We start from the raw sequence: 22,970 nt of genomic DNA on the forward strand, positions 1-22,970 counted from the left end.
AGGCCCGCCAAAACCTAGAAACAAACTGGGAACCTCTGTCGGACACAATATTCTCCGGAATACCATGCAAATGAACCACATGCTGAAAAAACAACGGAACCAAATCTGAAGAGGAAGGCAATTTAGGCAAAGGCACCAAATGAACCATCTTAGAGAACCGGTCACAAACAACCCAGATAACCGACATCCTCTGGGAAACCGGAAGATCAGAAATAAAATCCATAGAAATATGCGTCCAGGGCCTTTCAGGGACCGGCATTGGCAAAAGCAACCCACTAGCACGGGAACAACAAGGCTTGGCCCGCGCACAAGTTCCACAGGACTGCACAAAAGAACGCACATCACGTGACAAAGAAGGCCACCAAAAGGACCTACCAACCAAGTCTCTGGTACCAAAAATACCAGGATGACCAGCCAACACAGAACAGTGAACCTCAGAAATCACTCTACTAGTCCATCTGTCAGGAACAAACAGTTTCCCCACTGGACAGCGGTCAGGTCTGTCAGCCTGAAATTCCTGAAGAACCCATCGTAAATCAGGGGAAATGGCAGAAAGGACCACCCCTTCTTTCAGAATGCTGACCGGTTCAAGGACCTCAGGAGAATCAGGCAAAAAAACTCCTAGAGAGGGCATCAGCCTTAATATTCTTAGAACCCGGAAGATACGAGACCACAAAATCAAAACGGGAAAAAAACAAGGACCATCGAGCCTGTCTAGGATTCAGCCATTTTGCAGACTCGAGGTAAATCAGATTCTTATGATCGGTCAAGACCACAATACGGTGCTTAGCTCCCTCAAGCCAATGCCGCCACTACTCAAACGCCCACTTCATAGCCAACAACTCCTGATTGCCGACATCATAATTGCGTTCAGCAGGCGAAAACTTACGGGAAAAGAAGGCACACGGTTTCATCAAGAACCAACAGGATCCCACTGAGACAAAACGGCCCCTGCCCCAATCTCAGAAGCGTCAATCTCAACCTGAAACAGAAGAGAAACATCCGGTTGGCGCAACACCGGAGCAGAAGTAAATTGGCGTTTAAGCTCCTGAAAGGCAGAGACAGCCGCAGGGGACCAATTCGCCACATCAGCGCCTTTCTTCGTCAAATCGGTCAAGGGTTTAACCACGCTGGAAAAGTTAGCAATGAAACGGCAATAAAAATTTGCAAAACCCAAAAATTTCTGAAGGCTCTTCACGGATGTGGGCTGAGTCCAATCATGAATGGCCTGAACCTTCACCGGATCCATCTCCATAGATGAGGAAGAAAAAATGAAGCCCAAAAAAGAAACCTTCTGCACCCCAAAGAGACACTTAGACCCCTTCACAAACAATGCATTGTCACGAAGGATCTGAAATACCATCCTGACCTGTTCCACATGAGACTCCCAATCATCGGAAAAAATCAAAATATCATCCAAATATACAATCAAGAATTTATCAATATAAGTCCGGAAGATATCATGCATGAAGGACTGAAAAACAGATGGAGCATTAGTGAGCCCGAATGGCATCACAAGGTATTCAAAATGGCCGTCGGGCGTATTAAACGCAGTTTTCCATTCATCACCCTGCTTAATACGAACAAGATTATATGCCCCCGAAGGTCAATCTTCGTAAACCAACTAGCCCCCTTAATCCTAGCAAACAAATCGGAAAGCAAAGGTAAAGGGTATTGAAACTTGACCGTGATCTTATTCAAGAGGCGATAATCAATACAGGGTCTCAAGGAGCCATCCTTCTTAGCAACAAAAAAAAATCCCGCTCCCAACGGTGAAGAAGATGGCCGAATATGCCCTTTCTCCAAAGACTCCTTAACATAACTCCGCATGGCGGTATGTTCAGGCAAAGACAGGTTGAAAAGTCGGCCCTTAGGAAACTTACAGCCTGGAATCAAGTCAATCACACAATCACAGTCCCTGTGCGGTGGAAGGGAACTGGACTTGGGCTCATCGAATACATCCTGAAAATCAGACAAAAACTCAGAATTTCAGAAGAGGAAGAAGAGGAGATTGACATCACAGGAACATCATTATGAACCCCCTGACAACCCCAACTAGTCACAGACATAGATTTCCAATCCAACACAGGATTATGTACCTGCAACCACGGAAAACCCAGCACGATAGCATCATGCAAATTATGCAACACCAGAAATCGACAATCTTCCTGATGGGCTGGCGCCATGCGCATGGTCACCTGTGTCCAAAACTGGGGCTTATTTTTAGCCAAAGGTGTAGCATCAATGCCCCTTAAAGGAATAGGGTTCTGCAAAGGCTGCAAGGGAAAACCACAACGCCTGGCAAACTCAAAGTCCATTAAGTTCAAGGCGGCGCCTGAATCCACAAACGCCATGACAGAAAATGATGACAATGAGCAGATCAAGGACACAGATAACAGAAATTTAGGTTGTACAGTACTGATGGTAAATGAACTAGCGATCCTCTTTGTCCGCTTAGGGCAGACTGAAATGACATGAGAAGCGTCGCCACAATAATAACACAACCTATTCTGACGTCTGAATCCTTGTCGTTCCGTTCTAGACAGAATCCTATCACACTGCATTGGCTCAGGAATCTGCTCTGAGGATAATGCCACAGAGTGCACAGTTCTGCGCTCCCACAAGCGCCGGTCAATCTGAATGGCCAGAGACATAGAATCATTCAGACCGAAAGGCGTGAGAAACCCCACCATAACATCTTTAACGTATTCAGAAAAACCCTTTCTGAAAATTGCCGCCAAAGCATCATTATTCCATTTAGTCAACACAGACCATTTTCTGAATTTCTGACAATACAATTCTGCCGCCTCTTGACCCTGAGACAGGGCCAACAAGGTCTTCTCAGCTTGATCCACAGAATTAGGTTCATCATAAAATAATCCTAACGCCTGAAAAAAGGAGTCTACATTAAGCAAAGCCGGATTCCCAGATTCCAGGGAAAACGCCCAATCCTGAGGGTCGCCACGCAGCAGGGAGATGACGATTTTAACCTGCTGAATGGAATCACTGGAGGATCGAGGTTTCAGAGCAAAAAAACAGTTTATAGTTGTTTTTAAAACTCAAAAATTTTGACCTGTCACCAAAAAACAAATCAGAAGTAGGAATCTTCAGCTCTAAAACAGGAGTCTGAACAATATAATCAGAAATACCCTGTACCCTAGCTGCAAGCTGGTCTACACGAGAAGCTAATTCCTGAACATCCATGCTAGCACAAGACTCCTCAGCCACCCAGAGAAAAAGAGGGAAGAGAAGACAAAGCAGACTGCAGAAAAAAAAATGTCTCAACACCTTTCTTCCCTTCTTATGAGATGCATTTAACTCATTATTGGTGACCTTGGAGCCGCATGAAACTTTCTCTGGAGTAGGTGGTAACTGTACTGACCGCAAATATTGAACTAACACCGTAACTAGAAGTAGCCGTGGGGTGTGCCTAACAAACCCTAGACATCTCGACACAGCCGGAGGACTAAATACCCCTATAGATGGAAATAGGAATTCTACCTTGCCTCAGAGCAGAACCCCAAAGAATAGGCAGCCCCCAAAAAATATTGACTGTGAGTAGGAGAGGAAAGACACACGCAGGCAGAAAACAGGATTTAGCAAAAGAGGCCACTCTAGCTAAATAGGAAAGGATAGGACAGAATACTAAGCGGTCAGTATTAAAACCCTTCCAAAAATATCCACAGCAGATAATACAAAAAAATTCCACCATCTAACTAAAGACGTGGAACGTATATCTGCAACTCCTGAGAATCCAACAAGACTGAGAAAATACTGACACAATCTAAGCTGGACAAGAAAAAACAAATGAATAGCACTGAATTATCAAGCACACAGCATGTGTGCCACAGAAACAAAACCAGACACTTATCTTTGCTGATTTGGCAGCAAGGCAGGAGGAACCAGACAGAGGTCCAACACCTCCCAACAACCATGGACAACTGGCAAGGACTAATGAATCCTGCACACCTAAATACCCCAGTCAGAACTGCAATCAGCAGATACACCTGACCAGGACTGCAACCCAGGGACAACTGCATTACCACCTACAACCACCGGAGGGAACCCAAAAGCAGAATTCACAACATGACACCCAATTTGCTATTTAAATCTTCACAAAATATCAGATCTTTCTGCTCATTCATAAAAAGTGTTAGTAGGATCAACCGTCCTAAGCCGTCGATATGGGCATGTAAGTCATAGGAAGAGGAATAAAATGATACTTTGATATCTGCAATCAGAAGTCTTATTCCAAAGAAATCCACATTTTTTTTTAATTTAAATAGATTTTTATTAACAATAAACAGAAAAAGAGAAAACATCATTCTCTCATCCACATTTCAATATGTTACATACATCTTTTCTTAATTTAAGAATCCCCAACATACCCACAACAACCCCCCCCCCCCCACAGGACAGCTCATCCCAAGTCTAAACTCCCCTGAGGCCACCAGTGCCTCAAGTAGTTCTCACCTATCTGAAGCCTATAGTACCCAACTTCTATTACTCCTCATCCCAACTCAAGCCATGGAGACCACATTTTATTAAACATCTCTATTTTCCCCCGTCTCTTGTAAACACCTTTTTCCAGCTTTAGACCATGTTGTACATATTGAAGAAATTCCCTCCTCGCAGGTGGTTCTGCCTTTATCCAGTTCCGTGCTATCACTTTCCGAGCCATATACAGTAACCTAGCGATTGCAATCTTCCAGGTGTTGTCCACTCCTATTTCATCCACGTATCCCAACAAGCATATTATCGGATCTCTCAGGACTCTACATTTATACGCTCCTTCCACCCGACTCAAAACTACCACCCAAAAAGCGGCCAGTCTAGGACACGTCCACATCATATGATAAATTCCTGCATTCTCACACCCACACCTCGGACACTCAGAATCAGCACGCAACCCCGCTTTATGTAGCACTTCCGGAGATTTATATACTCTGTGTATAATATAGAGCTGCGACAACCTATACGGCTCACTCAATGACAATCGCGGAACCCACTCCAGCACCGATTCCCATGTTTCCTTCTCCACCGGGCCCAAGTCCCTCTCCCACTTAGCTCTGGCCTTTATGGGAAAATCTAACAGATACGTGTGCATAAGGTCCTTATATAGGGTGGAAATAACTCCCTTTGTAGTCCCGTCACCACATACATACTCCAATACTATATCCTCCTGAATCCCAATGTCAGTACTCTTCTTTTGAGCTCCAAAAGCATGTCTCATCTGTGCATACTGATATTCTCCTGCGGGCCTCAGACCAAACTCTGCTTGCAATTGGGAAAAGGACTTCAACGCTCGTTGTTGGACTATTTGGTGCACAAAGCAAATTCCTTTAGTCTGCCACTCCATCAGACCTCCCAGAGCCGCAAATTCCTTTAAATTACTGTTAGACCATATTGGTGTAAATTTGGTTAACCCTGTAACCCCCCGAATCTGCCTCAATCTGTTCCATAATTTACGTATCAGGAACAGGGTTGGATATAGCTTCCCCAATGCTCCCAAGGAGCCATCCTCTAAGCATTGCATTACCGGGCGTCGGCCTGTCACCCCTTCCATCAGGTGTTGTACTGCACTGGATGACGCCTCCCGCGCCCAGCCCTTCAAATGCTGACTCTGGGCTGCAAGAAAGTATACTTCAGGGTTGGGCAAAGCCAAACCACCATCTTCCTTGGGTCGCTGAAGCGTCTCCAGGCTAATGCGTGGGTACTGTCTCCCCCATATCAAGCTTCTAAAGAGGGCATTAATCTGTCGGAATTTCCCCCGCGGGATCCAAATTGGCGCGTTATGTAAAACGTATAAAATTTTAGGCATCAGGACCATCTTAATGAGATTGATCCTTCCAACCACCGACAAATGTAACTTATTCCAAGCATCTACCTTTGCCTTGAGCACCCCCATAACAGGAGTCAGATTTCTATGCAGGAACTCCGCGACTGGAACCGAAATCCATATCCCAAGGTATTTAAAATGAGATACCACCTTAAGCCGCTCATCACCCACATTCACACTTGCATTCTCTCCTACTCCATCTACCTTAAACAGAACCGGTTTGTCCCAATTAATTGTTAGCCCCGATACGGACCCGAATCTTTCAACAATTTCAATGGCCCCTCCCAGTGAATCAACCGGATCAGCCAAAAACAGCAACACGTCATCGGCATATAGCACTATCTTTTCCTCAACTTCCCCATATCTAAACCCAGGGACCCCATCAGATTGTCGAATCTTGGCGGCAAGTGGTTCCACAGCCAACGCAAACAAGAGAGGCGAAAGCGGACATCCCTGCCCAGTGCCTCTAGCCAACTTTATAGGCTGAGACAATTCCCCGTTCACCCTGATTCTAGCCGTCGGCAGCGAATACAACAGCTGAATCCAGGCCACAAACTGCGGACCAAAACCCATACTCTTCAACACCTGCCATAGATATCCCCACTCTACACTGTCAAACGCCTTATGGGCATCCAGTGACGCAATCACCCTCCGGCCACAATTGTCAGACTTCAGCTGTAAATTCACATATAACCTCCGCAGATTGATTGCCGTCGACCTATCAGGCATAAAGCCAGACTGATCCGGATGCACCAGGCCCGTAATGACACTAGACAGACGGGAAGCTAACACCTTGGCCAGAAGCTTGACATCAATAGTTAGCAAAGAGATTGGGCGATATGACTCAGGTTTCCCCAAATCCTTATCCTCCTTTGGAATAACCACTATTATGGCCTCCCTCATAGAAGCTGGTAAGCACCCCCGGGACCTAGCTTCCTCCAGAACCGTCTTTAATCTAGGAATTAACACTTCTCCCAAACTTTTATAGATCTCGGCGGGCAACCCATCGACCCCAGGCGCCTTCCCATTGGCCATGGACATCAATGCCCGACTCAGCTCCTCCTCCGTGATAGGGGCTTCCAAGCTCTCCCTATCCACCTCATTCAATCTCGGCAGATCCAGACCCTCCAAGAAGGTCAATGTATCTCCGACCGACTCACCGACCCGGGAGGAATATAAGTCAGCATAAAAGTCCGCAAAAGTCCTCAAAATCTCCGGTGTTTCAGATACTCTGCTTCCACTTACAGGCTCCAATGAGTGTACATATGAAGTACCCCTCTGAGCAGCCACTACCAGCGACAGCATATGACCCACAGTTTCTCCCTCCTGGTAATACAACACTCTTTGAAATTCCTGCTTCCTATCAGCTTTTTCCAACAGTACTTTTTCCAGTTGATTTTGTGCATTTTTCAGCCTTTTCCCCGCCTCAGGAGTTCCCAGTGTCGCTATCCCATCCTCTGCATCCTTCAACTCATCAACTGCCGCCCTTTCTGCCTCTCTCGTCCTTCGCTTACACCTACTAATGTCTCTAAACAGTAGTCCTCTCAGATACGCCTTCATTGCATCCCAAATCGTAAGAGCGTCTGTACTCCCATCATTCAAAACGAAGAACTCCGCCACCTCCCGTCCTATACCTTCCATCTCAATACTATGTAACCAACTAGGATGTATCTTCCATTCCCTCCCATTTACAGACTGTGTTCCCGCCAATTTAAACTCCACCTCAATTGGACTGTGGTCCGACAAGGCCCTTGGGAGATATCTCACCTCCCCAACTAGTGTGTCTAATAGCTTATTTCCCAGAGCCATGTCAATTCTAGAGAGCGTGGCATGCGCCGGCGAATAACATGAATACCCTCTCTCCCCAATATGTCTAACCCTCCAAAGGTCAATCATACCTATCTCATGTACATAGGTGCCAAATGTTGTTGTATGTCCCCCCGACCTATTCTGGGTGTTTTTATTTTTATCCCAGAAGTCTGTTATGTTTGCTAATGACAGGTGTTATGAAGGCAATCCAGAAACACAGTGTGCTTAGCGATCAGAGCGCACACAGTGATCTGACAAATACCCAAAAATACAAGAACGAGCTCTGAGACGTGGAAACTCTGTAGACTGCACACCTGATCCTATCCTAAACACAACTAAAAGCGGCTGTGGATTGCGCCTAACAACTACCTAGGCAACTCGGCACAGCCTAAGAAACTAGCTAGCCTGAAGATAGAAAAATAGGCCTGACTTGCCCCAGAGAAATTCCCCAAAGGAAAAGGCAGCCCCCCACATATAATGACTGTGAGTAAGATGAAAAGACAAAACGTAGGGATGAAATAGATTCAGCAAAGTGGGGCCCGATATTCTAGGACAGAGCGAGGACAGTAAAGCGAACTTTGCAGTCTACAAAAAACCCTAAAGCAAAACCACGCAAAGGGGGCAAAAAAAACCCACCGTGCCGAACTAACGGCACGGCGGTACACCCTTTGCGTCTCAGAGCTTCCAGCAAAACAAAAGACAAGCTGGACAGAAAAAAAGCAACAAAAAAGCAAAAAGCACTTAGCTATACAGAGCAGCAGGTCACAGGAACAATCAGGAGAAGCTCAGATCCAACACTGAAACATTGACCAGGAGCAAGGATAGCAGCATCAGGCGGAGTTAAGTAATGAAGCAGTTAACGAGCTCACCAGAACACCTGAGGGAGGAAGCTCAGAAGCTGCAGTACCACTTGTGACCACAGGAGTGAATTCAGCCACAGAATTCACAACAGTACCCCCCCCTTGAGGAGGGGTCACCGAACCCTCACCAGAGCCCCCAGGCCGACCAGGATGAGCCGCATGAAAGGCACGAACAAGATCGGAAGCATGAACATCAGAGGCAAAAACCCAGGAATTATCTTCCTGAGCATAACCCTTCCATTTAACCAGATACTGGAGTTTCCGTCTAGAAACACGAGAATCCAAAATCTTCTCCACAATATACTCCAATTCCCCCTCCACCAAAACCGGGGCAGGAGGCTCAACAGATGGAACCATAGGTGCCACGTATCTCCGCAACAACGACCTATGGAATACATTATGTATGGAAAAGGAGTCTGGGAGGGTCAAACGAAAAGACACAGGATTGAGAACCTCAGAAATCCTATACGGACCAATAAAACGAGGTTTAAATTTAGGAGAGGAAACCTTCATAGGAATATGACGAGAAGATAACCAAACCAGATCCCCAACACGAAGTCGGGGACCCACACGGCGTCTGCGATTAGCGAAAAGTTGAGCTTTCTCCTGGGACAAGATCAAATTGTCCACTACCTGAGTCCAGATCTGCTGCAACCTATCCACCACAGAATCCACACCAGGACAGTCCGAAGACTCAACCTGTCCTGAAGAGAAACGAGGATGGAACCCAGAATTGCAAAAAAATGGAGAAACCAAGGTAGCCGAGCTGGCCCGATTATTAAGGGCGAACTCAGCCAACGGCAAAAAGGACACCCAATCATCCTGGTCTGCAGAAACAAAACATCTCAGATATGTTTCCAAGGTCTGATTGGTTCGTTCGGTCTGGCCATTAGTCTGAGGATGGAAAGCCGAGGAAAAGGATAGGTCAATGCCCATCCTACCACAAAAGGCTCGCCAAAACCTTGAAACAAACTGGGAACCTCTGTCAGAAACAATATTCTCAGGAATGCCATGCAACCGAACCACATGCTGAAAGAACAAAGGTACCAAATCAGAGGAGGAAGGCAATTTAGCCACGGGCACCAGATGGACCATTTTAGAAAAGCGATCACAGACCACCCAAATGACTGACATCTTTTGAGAAACGGGAAGGTCAGAAATGAAATCCATCGAAATATGTGTCCAAGGCCTCTTTGGAACCGGCAAGGGCAAAAGCAACCCACTGGCACGAGAACAGCAGGGCTTAGCCCTAGCACAAATCCCACAGGACTGCACAAAAGTACGTACATCCCGTGACAGAGATGGCCACCAGAAGGATCTAGCCACTAACTCTCTGGTACCAAAGATTCCAGGATGACCAGCCAACACCGAACAATGAAGTTCAGAGATAAGTTTATTAGTCCACCTATCAGGGACGAACAGTTTCTCTGCTGGACAACGATCAGGTTTATTCGCCTGAAATTTTTGCAGCACCCGCCGCAAATCAGGGGAGATGGCAGACACAATGACTCCTTCCTTGAGGATACCCGCTGGCTCAGATAAACCCGGAGAGTCGGGCACAAAACTCCTAGACAGAGCATCCGCCTTCACATTTTTAGAGCCCGGAAGGTACGAAATCACAAAGTCGAAGCGGGCAAAAAATAACGACCAACGGGCCTGTCTAGGATTCAAGCGCTTGGCAGACTCGAGATAAGTCAAGTTCTTATGATCAGTCAATACCACCACGCGATGCTTAGCTCCTTCAAGCCAATGACGCCACTCCTCGAATGCCCACTTCATGGCCAGCAACTCTCGATTGCCCACATCATAATTACGCTCAGCGGGCGAAAACTTCCTGGAAAAGAAAGCACATGGTTTCATCACTGAGCAATCAGAACCTCTCTGTGACAAAACCGCCCCTGCTCCAATCTCAGAAGCATCAACCTCGACCTGGAACGGAAGAGAAACATCTGGCTGACACAACACAGGGGCAGAACAAAAACGACGCTTCAACTCCTGAAAAGCTTCCACAGCAGCAGAAGACCAATTAACCAAATCAGCACCCTTCTTGGTCAAATCGGTCAATGGTTTGGCAATGCTAGAAAAATTACAGATGAAGCGACGATAAAAATTAGCAAAGCCCAGGAACTTTTGCAGACTTTTCAGAGATGTCGGCTGAATCCAATCCTGGATGGCTTGGACCTTAACTGGATCCATCTCGATAGTAGAAGGGGTAAAGATGAACCCCAAAAATGAAACTTTCTGCACACCGAAGAGACACTTTGATCCCTTCACAAACAAAGAGTTAGCACGCAGGACCTGAAAAACCATTCTGACCTGCTTCACATGAGACTCCCAATCATCTGAGAAGATCAAAATGTCATCCAAGTAAACAATCAGGAATTTATCCAGATACTCACGGAAGATGTCATGCATAAAAGACTGAAACACAGATGGAGCATTGGCAAGTCCGAACGGCATCACTAGATACTCAAAATGACCCTCGGGCGTATTGAATGCAGTTTTCCATTCATCTCCTTGCCTGATTCTCACCAGATTATACGCACCACGAAGATCTATCTTAGTGAACCAACTAGCCCCCTTAATCCGAGCAAACAAGTCAGATAACAATGGCAAGGGATACTGAAATTTAACAGTGATCTTATTAAAAAGGCGGTAATCAATACACGGTCTCAGCGAACCATCCTTCTTGGCTACAAAGAAGAACCCTGCTCCCAGTGGTGATGACGATGGGCGAATATGTCCCTTCTCCAGGGATTCCTTCACATAACTGCGCATAGCGGCGTGTTCGGGCACGGATAAATTAAATAATCGACCTTTAGGGAATTTACTACCAGGAATCAAATTGATAGCACAATCACAATCCCTATGCGGAGGTAGAGCATCGGACTTGGGCTCTTCAAATACATCCTGATAATCAGACAAGAACTCTGGGACCTCAGAAGGGGTGGATGACGAAATCGACAAAAATGGAACATCACCATGTACCCCCTGACAACCCCAGCTGGATACCGACATGGAATTCCAATCCAATACTGGATTATGGGTTTGTAGCCATGGCAACCCCAACACGACCACATCATGCAGATTATGCAACACCAGAAAGCGAATAACTTCCTGATGTGCAGGAGCCATGTACATGGTCAGCTGGGCCCAGTATTGAGGTTTATTCTTGGCCAAAGGTGTAGCATCAATTCCTCTCAATGGAATAGGACACCGCAAAGGCTCCAAGAAAAACCCACAACGTTTAGCATAATCCAAATCCATCAGATTCAGGGCAGCGCCCGAATCCACAAACGCCATGACAGAAAACGACGACAAAGAGCATATCAAGGTAATGGACAGAAGGAATTTGGACTGTACAGTACCAATGACGGCAGACCTAGCGGACCGCTTAGTGCGCTTAGGACAATCAGAAATAGCATGAGTGGAATCACCACAGTAGAAACACAGACCATTCAGACGTCTGTATTCCTGCCGTTCAACTCTAGTCATAGTCCTATCGCACTGCATAGGCTCAGGTTTCACCTCAGGCAGTACCGCCAAATGGTGCACAGATTTACGCTCGCGCAAGCGTCGACCGATCTGAATGGCCAAAGACAAAGACTCATTCAAACCAGCAGGCATAGGAAATCCCACCATGACATCCTTAAGAGCCTCAGAGAGACCCTTTCTGAACAAAGCTGCCAGCGCAGATTCATTCCACTGAGTGAGTACTGACCATTTCCTAAATTTCTGACAATATACTTCTATATCATCCTGACCCTGGCACAAAGCCAGCAAATTTTTCTCAGCCTGATCCACTGAATTAGGCTCATCGTACAGCAATCCGAGCGCCAGGAAAAACGCATCGACACTACTCAATGCAGGGTCTCCTGGCGCAAGAGAAAATGCCCAGTCTTGAGGGTCGCCGCGCAAAAAAGAAATAATAATCAAAACCTGTTGAATAGGATTACCAGAAGAATGAGGTTTCAAGGCCAGAAATAGCTTACAATTATTTTTGAAACTCAGAAACTTAGTTCTATCTCCAAAAAACAAATCAGGAATAGGAATTCTTGGTTCTAACATAGATTTCTGATCAATAGTATCTTGAATTTTTTGTACATTTATAACGAGATTATCCATTGAAGAGCACAGACCCTGAATATCCATGTCCACACCTGTGTCCAGAATCACCCAAATGTCTAGGGGAAAAAAAAAAAGTGAACACAGAGCAGAAAAAAAAAAAATGATGTCAGAACTTTTTCTTTCCCTCTATTGAGAATCATTAGTTTGGCTCCTTGTACTGTTATGTTTGCTAATGACAGGTGTTATGAAGGCAATCCAGAAACACAGTGTGCTTAGCGATCAGAGCGCACACAGTGATCTGACAAATACCCAAAAATACAAGAACGAGCTCTGAGACGTGGAAACTCTGTAGACTGCACACCTGATCCTATCCTAAACACAACTAAAAGCGGCTGTGGATTGCGCCTAACAACTACCTAGGCAACTCGGCACAGCCTAAGAAACTAGCTAGCCTGAAGATAGAAAAATAGGCCTGACTTGCCCCAGAGAAATTCCCCAAAGGAAAAGGCAGCCCCCCACATATAATGACTGTGAGTAAGATGAAAAGACAAAACGTAGGGATGAAATAGATTCAGCAAAGTGGGGCCCGATATTCTAGGACAGAGCGAGGACAGTAAAGCGAACTTTGCAGTCTACAAAAAACCCTAAAGCAAAACCACGCAAAGGGGGCAAAAAAAAACCACCGTGCCGAACTAACGGCACGGCGGTACACCCTTTGCGTCTCAGAGCTTCCAGCAAAACAAAAGACAAGCTGGACAGAAAAAAAGCAACAAAAAAGCAAAAAGCACTTAGCTATACAGAGCAGCAGGTCACAGGAACAATCAGGAGAAGCTCAGATCCAACACTGAAACATTGACCAGGAGCAAGGATAGCAGCATCAGGCGGAGTTAAGTAATGAAGCAGTTAACGAGCTCACCAGAACACCTGAGGGAGGAAGCTCAGAAGCTGCAGTACCACTTGTGACCACAGGAGTGAATTCAGCCACAGAATTCACAACAGAAGTCGTCACAGATGTTATTTAGGTCTCCAATAATCATCAGTGGTGTCGGCCCCCATCGTTCCACTCGCTCCAAAACTTCTCTAATCTTCCTGCTTGAGTAGGGAGGCGGAATATACATAGCTGCAATACACACTCTCACTCCATACACTATACACTGTATTAGTACGTACTGACCATCTGCATCTACACAAACTTTCACCTCCTCATACTGTACTCCCGCTGGGACCAAAATTGACACACCTCTCGCATACGTTGAGAAGGTAGAGTGATATCCCTTCTGAATCCAGCGTCTATTTAAGACATTCACTTTCTCCCTTACCAAGTGCGTCTCCAGCAAACATATCATTGAGGCCCGTTGGTCTCTTGCATACTGCAAAGTCACGGCTCGTCTGGATTTCTCCGCCAGGCCTCTCACATTCCAGCTCAAAATCTTAAAACGGCCCCCCATCAATTGGCTCATCTTCTCTAACTATATCATTATTCTTGACCATGAGCTGTCTAACGTCCCTAACCCCCCCTATCCCAACTCCCCCTCCCACCCTTCCCCTCTCACAACAAACCGTTCTGCCTCTTTTCAAGAGTGGGACATCATCGCCCATAGCGAACACTCCGATTGGCAGTACCTTCCCAACCCTCCTCCCGCCACTGTACATAGCAGAATTCCATACATTCTTTAACATGTCACAAGATTTCAACATTGATTAACCTGCAAATGCAAGAAACCTAAACAAATTTATAATACGCCGCTTACCCTTCCTCCCCCTACCCCAGCAGCCATTATAGCATTCCCTTAACTGTAGCTGATGACAACCCAGCTCCACCCTTCAGCTTTCACATCCCATAACCCCTGAGTTGTTAATTACAAGTCTCTTTTCCAACTGACAGAGAAATAATCGCATTCAGAGTCCCCCCTCAGTTTCAGTCTCCTTTTCCTTTAAGCCTTTTAGCATTAATGTCAATCCACTGAGTAGCTTCCTCCGGCTTCTGAAAAAAGTGAATTTTGTCAAACGCCACCACCCTCAGTCTTGCTGGAAACATCATGGAGTACTGCACTCCCAACTCCCTCAGCCGTCTCTTGATACCCGTGAACATCATCCGTTGTTTCTGAACCAGGGCAGAATAGTCTGGGTAAATCGCAATTCTTTGGCCTTCAACTGTCAGATCCGTCATATCTCTAGCCTTCCTCAGGATAATGTCTCTGTCTCTGTAATTTAGGATTTTGGCGAGCATGGTACGGGGATTCGCTCCAGGGACAGGTGGTTTCGGTGGGACCCTATGCGCTCTCTCCACCGCGAACACTTTTGTCAGCGCCGTATCTCCAAAAGTCTCTAACAGCCATTTTTCAATATACTCAGTTGGATTCCTCCCTTCAGCTTTTTCAGGGATGCCCACTATGCGTATATTATTTCTTCTGGACCTATTCTCAAGATCCTCATTTTTTGCCGCCAATTCAGCTATTGCTTGAGTGAACTTCTTCTCAGCCTTTTGCAGCTGCACTATATGATCTTCTGCAGTGCTCACTCTGTCCTCTACCTCCCCCACACGTTTGTCAATCTTCTGCATGGCTGCGTTTATCTGGGCTGTGTCCCCCTTAACCTCCTGTATCTGTTGGGTCAGAGACTGTTTACATGAAGAAACCAACGTAAAAACGTCTCTCAGGGTAGGCTCAGCTTCTGGCGCCATGTCCTCAGGTCCCCCTACTGCCACCGCCATATTGTTCTCCTGTCTCCCCTGTTGTACCTCATGCTCTCCTGCTGAGTTCTCTTCCTCCTCCTCTGTATCAGCTCCGGTTTCCCCCTCTGCAGCCTCCACTCTTACAAACTGCTGAAGCTTTGCCGCCACCTCCATGCGTTTCTTACATGCGGCGTTCTCTTTATCCGCCTTCTCCCTTGCATCGGCGCCATCTTGGCTTGCGCCTGCATCCCCGGCTCCCGCGTCCTTCTGCCTTCTCCTAGTCATTCTCTCCGTTCACGGAGCTGCCGCTCAGCACCGCCGAGCTCTCTGGGTCACCCCGCAGCCGGAAAGCCTTCCCTGGAGCCGTTCAGCGGCGGCTATACAGGATTTTATAATGCACAGCAGCGGGAGCTCTCTGCCGCACGTCCGCTCACATGGACACTCAGGCCACGCCCAGAAATCCACATTTTTCTTAATAAGTAAATGAGCTGTTAAGATCTATGGGCCGGACATAGATCTCCCTAAGAATCTGCCTACAGAGCTTATTATAAGTGAAAGGTGGCGTTACCAGTGTGAGACATGTAGATTAGGAGAGCAGTCTGTCAGTTATTACATGTCTCACACTGGAGGCATATTGTCAAGGAGCTCTATGTCCCACCCAGATATCTTCTGTCCCTCCTTTAACACTTTCTGTTTGATATGATATTCCCAATGTTTTAGCTTTATTGTGCACTATCCCATAATATGTCCTACCATCTTTACAGCCACCGTGTCCATCCAAAGACTCCTCTTCGGACCCTTTTATCTTGGATGTGGCCTCCTACTACCTGCGCTTTGGATTACAACCAGTGTTTTTTCAGATCTACTCTGTCAAAGTAAGTTCTATCCCTAAAGCCAGCCTGGCTACATACCTTTTAATATACTGAAAATCCCATCCATCATTTCTCAAGGTCAAGTGCAGATTTCTTCTTACCCTGGTAGAAATGTTCTTCTTTTACTGTGACTCCTTAATGAGTAATATTATATTCATTTATTATATAATGACTCAATGGGCAAAGAACGTATCTATTAACCCCTTCGCGCCATGTGCCGTACTAGTACTGCGCTGCCGGCACTGCATTAGTGCCAGCAGCAGTACTAGTACGGCGCACCGATCACCGCGGTCTCGCGCTGAGCGCCGCGGTGATCGGGTGCGGGGGTCAGCTGTATATGACAGCTGACACCCCGCAGCAATGCCCACGATCGGCCGATCGCGGGCATTTAACCCCTCTGATGCCGCTGTCTGTAGTGACAGCGGCATAGAGGGGGATCGCGCAGGGACGGGGGCTCCCTGCGCTCTCCCACCGGAGCAACGCAATGAGATCGCATTGCTCCGGTGACCCGGAAGGAGTCCCCGGATCCAAGATGGCCGCCGGACTCCTTCCGGGTCATGAAGTGACCTGGCTAGCCGGCACTTGCTGAGAGCAGGCGCTGGAAAGCCAGCTAAACTGCCTGTCAGATCGTTGATCTGACAGTGTGCTATGCACAGTGTCAGATCAACGATCTGATCTAATACAGAGATGTCCCACCCTGGGACAATGTTAGAAAGTTCAAAAAAAAAAAAAATAGAATGTGTAAAAAAAAAAAAAAAAAAAAAAAAATCCCCAAATAAAAAAAAAAAAATTTCCCAATAAATCCATTTATTTATGTAAAAAAAAAAAAAAACAATAAATGTACACATATTTGGTATCGCCGCGTCCGTAACGACCCGCTCTATAAAACTATCCCACTAGTTAACCCCTTCAGTGAACACCGCAAAAAAATAAAAATAAAAAACAAGGCAAAAAACATTGCTTTATTATCATACAGGCGAACAAAAAGTGGAATAACACGCGATCAAAACGACGGATATAAATAACCATGGTACTGCTGAAAACGTCATCTTGTCCCGCAAAAAAAAAGCCGCCATACAGCATCATCAGCAGAAAAATAAAAAAGTTATAGCTCTCAGAATAATGCGATGCAAAAACAATTATTTTTTAATATAAAATAGATTTTATTGTGTAACAGCGCCAAAACATAAAAAAAAATTACATAAATGAGGTATCGCTGTAATCGTACTGACCTGAAGAATAAAACTGCTTTATCCATTTTACCACACGTGGAACGGTATAAACGCCCCCCCTAAAAGAAATTCAGGAATTGCTGGTTTTTGTTCATTCCGCCTCCCAAAAATCGGAATAAAAAGCGATCAAAAAATGTCATCTGCCCGAAAATGTTACCAATAAAAACGTCAACTCGTCCCGCAAAAAACAAGACCTCATAAGACTCTGTGGGCCAAAATATGGATAAATTATAGCTCTCAAAATGTGGTGATGCAAAAACTATTTTTTGCAATAAAAAGCGTCTTTTAGTGTGTGACAGCTGCCAACCCTAAAAATCCGCCAAAAAAACGTTATAAAAGTAAATCAAACCCCCCTTCATCACCCCCTTAGTTAGGGAAAAATAATAAAATGTAAAAAAATGTATTTATTTCCATTTTCCCATTAGGGTTAGGGTTAGAGTTAGGGCTAGGGTTAGGGCTAGGGCTAGGGTTAGGGCTAGGGTTGGGGTTAGGGTTTCAGTTATAATTGGGGGTTTCCACTGTTTAGGCACATCAGGGGCTCTCCAAACGCGACATGGCAGCCAATTCTGCTTTGAAAAAGTAAAACAGGGCTCCTTCCCTTCCGAGTTCTCCTGTGTGCCCAAACAGTGGTTCCCCCCAACATATGGGGTATCAGCGTTCTCAGGACAAGTTGGACAACAGCTTTTGGGGTCCAATTTGTCCTGTTACCCTTGGGAAAATAAAAACATAGGGGATAAAATATCATTTTCGTGGAAAAAAAATATTTTTTATTTTCACGGCTCTGCGTTATAAACTGTAGTGAAACACTTGTTGGTTCAAAGCTCTCACAACACATCTAGATAAGTTCCTTGGGGGGTCTAGTTTCCAATATGGGGTCACTTGTGGTGGGTTTCTACTGTTTAGGTACATCAGGGGCTCTGCAAATGCAACGTGACGCCTGCAGACCAATCCATCTAAGTCTGCATTTCAAACGGTGCTCCTTCCCTTCCGAGCTCTGCCATGCACTCAAACGGTGGTTCCCCCCCACATGTGGGGTATCAGCGTACTCAGGACAAATTGGACAATAACATTTGTGGTCCAATTTCTCCTGTTACCCTTGGGGAAAAAAATTGCGGGCTAAAACATCATTTTGTGGAAAGAAAAAATTATTTTTTAATTTTCACAATAATAATAATAATAATAATAATTTTATTTATATAGCGCCAACATATTCCGCAGCGCTTTACAAATTATAGAGGGGACTTGTACAGACAATAGACATTACAGCATAACAGAAATACAGTTCAAAACAGATACCAGGAGGAGTGAGGGCCCTGCTCGCAAGCTTACAAACTATGGGGAAAAGGGGAGACACGAGAGGTGGATGGTAACAATTGCTTTAGTTATTCGGACCAGCTATAGTGTAAGGCTCAGGTGTTCATGTAAAGCTGCATGAACCAGTTACCTGCCTAAGTATGTAGCAGTACAGACACAGAGGGCTAATACTGCATAAAGTGTATGAGAACATGATGCGAGGAACCTTTTTTTTTTTTTTTTTTTATTATAAATAGGCCACACAGGGATCGTTAGGTTAATGCATTGAGGCGGTAGGCCAGTCTGAACAAATGAGTTTTTAGGGCACGCTTAAAACTGTGGGGATTGGGGATTTTGACACAATGATACATTCTAAACTTTAGTGAAACAATTGGGGTTAAAAGTGCTCACCACACATCTAGATAAGTTCCTTAGGGGGTCTTCTTTCCAAAATGGTGTCACTTGTGGGGGGTTTCCACTGTTAAGGCACGTCAGGGGCTCTCCAAATGCGACATGGCGTCCGATCTCAATTCCAGCCAATTTTGCATTGAAAAGTCAAATGGCACTCCTTCCCTTCCGAGCTCTGCCATGCGCTCAAACAGTGGTTTATCCCCATATATGAAGTATCGACGTACTCAGGACAAATTGCACAACAACTTTTGGGGTCCAATTTATCCTGTTACCCTTGGGAAAATAAAAAATTTGGGGCAAAAAGATCATTTTTTGTGAAAATTAATATACATTTTTTTTACGGCTCTACATTATAAACTTCTGTGAAGCACTTGGAGGTTCAAAGTGCTCACCACACATCTAGATTAGTTCCTTAGGGGGTCTACTTTCCAAAATGGTGTCACTTGTGGGGGTTTCCACTGTTTAGGCACATCAGGGGCTCTCCAATCGTGACATGGGCTCTGATCTCAATTCCAGCAAATCTTGCATTGAAAAGTCAAATGGCGCTCCTTCCCTTCCGAGCTCTGCCATGTGCCCAAACAGTGGTTTACCCCCACATATTGGGTATCGGCGTACTCAGGACAAATTGTACAACGACTTTTGTGGTCCAATTTCTCATGTTACCCTTGGTAAAATGAAACAAATTGGACCTGAAGTAAAAATTTTGTGAAAAAAAAGTTAAATGTTCAATTTTTTTAAACATTCAAAAAATTCCTGTGAAGCACCTGAAGGGTTAATAAACTTTTTGAATGTGGTTTTGAGTACCTTGAGGGGTGCAGTTTTTAGAATGGTGTCATTTTTGGGCATTTTCTGTCATATAGACCCCTCAAAGTCACTTCAAGTGTGAGGTGGTCCGTAAAAAAATAGTTTTGCAAATTTTGTTGCAAAAATGAGAAATCGCTGGTCAACTTTTAACCCTTATAACGTCCTAACAAAAAAAAATTATGTTTCCAAAATTGTGCTGATGTAAAGCAGACATGTGGGAAATGTTGTTTATTAACTATATTATGTGATATAACTCTCTAATTTAAGGGCATAAAAACTAAGAGTTTGAAAATTGCTAAATTTTCATAATTTCCGAGAAATTTTTGTTTTTTTCACAAATAAATGCAAGTCATATCGAAGAAGTTTTACCACTATCATGAAGTACAATATGTCACGAGAAAAGAGTGTCAGAATCACCAGGATCCATTGAAGCGTTTCAGAGTTATGACCTCATAAAGTAACAGTGGTCAGAATTGTAAAAATTGGCCCTGTCACTTAGGTGAAAATAGGCTTTGGGGTGAAGGGGTTAAAGTCTTGATTAATACAATTACTGTTATAACCTCAAGACGCAAAAGTAGAAAATAAAAACCTTAAAGGGTTTGTTCACTACTTGGACAACCATTCTTCACTAGTTACTATATTCCCCCAAATAAAATAAAATCAGCCTGTACTGACTTTCGGTGCTGGCACCGTTCCAGCTATGCGGGTGCCTGGTCTCCCGGGACTTGCATTACATTGATATGTCATGTGATCCCTGCAGCCAATTCATTGACCATTAATAGTTCGATTCGCTCTCACTTCCTTCGGATGAGGCTGACATCTAAAAGATATGAGAACTCTGCTGCTCTCTCACCACTTCCGGATGTCTGTAACGTCCAACCAATAGCGACTGCTGATTGGCTGCAGTGCTCATGTGACATGAGCCCCGGAGACCAAGCGCCCAAATAGCTGGAACGGTGTTGGGACCAGAGATGAGTACAGACTGTTTTTATTTTATATGGGAGATGATAGTGATTGAAGTAGTGAATGTAACATGAAATCTGCAAGATAAAAGGCTAAAAGACCACACACAAAAAAACTGGCATTGGAAGTGCATAGCTTCCATTTTTTAGAAAAGAAGAAAAGGAAAACTGCTCAGTAGTGTATAACTGTAGAATGGGTAATGGATGATATGTACATAACCTATGTACATAACCTATGGAGTTGTGCAAATGTGGGAACAACACTGGATGAAGCACAAGAGAAGTGAAACACGGCTGCTGCACTATCTGCACTGCTGAAAGCAATCAACTCTGAAACCGAAAACAATAGGAAACTGTGTACATGGAAAAATGCAGAATAAGTATAGGTGCCACTGCGGGGAAGATAAAATATGTATATCACAAAGGTTTTATTCAATAAAACAAACACGGAGGTTCTTTCCTCAAGTCAATTCTTGTCAGAGAAATGGCGGCTTTTGAAACTTTCGATAGAAACAGTCACTATTCCAGAATGGTCTCCAGTAGGAGCGCTGTGGGGGACATCTACATGCAATGATACATATGAAGACTGAATGTTCTTCTCCCTTTCAGATCCACTTCAGGGATTTAAGTCTAGAGCCGGTGGAAGACGTGTTCCTAAGCGAGCTCAGAATCGACCTGCAAGACTGTTCATTTACAAAGAGTAAGTAGGACTGACTATGAAATCAGGTTTCTTGGAAAGGGTGTTCCTTGTTTTTTCTCCCTTTCTACAAACTCCAGTAACCCATCAAAGGACAAAACTAGTCCCATGGCAGATTATTGTGAAATTGACTTGTCCTTTGACACTGGGACTCCAATGTCTGATGAAAGATAGCTCAAAATGCTATCCTTTTATGTACTCCTCTGGGAGAAGCTTCAAATTGTAAAAGAAAAACAAAGTAAGGCCTCAGTCAGACATGCGATTTTCACAAAAAAATGAGAAATAAGGTCCAATTACTTTGAGCAGAGTTTGGTCTGATGGGCATCTTTTTTTCTCGTACGTGGAGAGAGAAAAATGTTTTCCATCTTTTTCTTTCTGACAGTCTGAGAAAATATAACTATACTCGGATGTTATCTAAGTGTGCAGTCTGTTAGACAGACCCATAGACTTACATCGATTTTGATCTGACCTTTTTTCATGGTAAGCAAAAAATCAGATTTACTAGTGCTATCTGTAAGTGCCACTTGTAAGCAAAAAACCTGACGTCTCAATGAGGCCTAAGGCAAAAGAAAGGGACCCGTCTTTCGGCGCCTAATGCAAAAGAAAGGGACCTTTCTTTCAGCGCTGTTCTAGCTAGTTCATTAAGGCTACGTTCCCATGATGAGCTTTTGGTGAGTTTTTACCTATTAAGTAAATTAGGTTACTTGCGTTTTTGACGCTATGAAGACACACAAAAAAACATCAAAAACTCATGGAGGACACAAAATTGAATATCATTTGCTGATAGGTAGGGACCTGACCTTTGGGACCCCCGTTGACTCAAAGAAGAGGGATCTGAAATGTCACATCAGCCTACATAAACAGACATGACAGAAACCTAACCGAGTCCAGTATTATTAGTGAGATCTATTGGGCGCCATTGGCGTTTGTCATGAGACCGATCTTTATCTGCTGTCAATGGAAATGAAGAATATAGATGTTAAAAGGTTAGGAAGTCTTCAAATACAGGTTGTTCACATTTTTAAGGTGGTCTGGAGTCTGTCATTTTTAGGGGGTCTGCACTTGCTGATTGTGAATATTAGGGGGTCTGATCAGGTTTGCTATTCTTAGGGGTGTGGGAATATACAACGCAGGGTCCACAGTTGGGTTCATCAAGGCTTTGGTGTGGTTTCCATCCTAATGATGAGAGAAATAACACTGTATGTTGCATTATTCTTCCTGCCAAGAACTGCTCATATAAGCTCCATCAGAGGGCTCTTATAGAGATAACCCTTTAATCCAACAACGTTTAATTTTTTGTTCAGTGAACACAATAACTAGAAAGAAGACGGTGGTGGATTCTCGAGGCGCAGGGATCCAAGTGCATTATCAAAAGGTATCCAAAAAATAAGGCTGATGAAAACATCTGAGTATACAGATGCAACATATGTGAAAATATGATACATTTCT

The 22,970-nt window shown here is 44.6% G+C and overlaps 1 protein-coding gene across 7 annotated transcripts in view; it reads left to right on the top strand.

The window, feature by feature from the left end:
* The window catches only part of PIK3R6 (phosphoinositide-3-kinase regulatory subunit 6), a 129,969-nt gene that overhangs the window by 102,778 nt on the left and 4,221 nt on the right, over positions 1–22,970 (top strand). For 6 of the 7 annotated variants that reach the window (XM_069750644.1, XM_069750647.1, XM_069750642.1 and 3 more), the window contains exons 14-16: positions 16,015–16,125; positions 21,434–21,524; positions 22,826–22,896. In XM_069750644.1, coding sequence (XP_069606745.1) covers positions 16,015–16,125; positions 21,434–21,524; positions 22,826–22,896 — 273 coding nt within the window. The remainder of the gene's footprint in view (positions 1–16,014; positions 16,126–21,433; positions 21,525–22,825; positions 22,897–22,970) is intronic. The other variant, XM_069750649.1, reaches the window with a different exon arrangement.

The sequence above is a fragment of the Ranitomeya imitator genome, chromosome 2 (assembly GCF_032444005.1).
Source record: "Ranitomeya imitator isolate aRanImi1 chromosome 2, aRanImi1.pri, whole genome shotgun sequence".
Classification (NCBI taxonomy): Eukaryota; Metazoa; Chordata; class Amphibia; order Anura; family Dendrobatidae; genus Ranitomeya; species Ranitomeya imitator.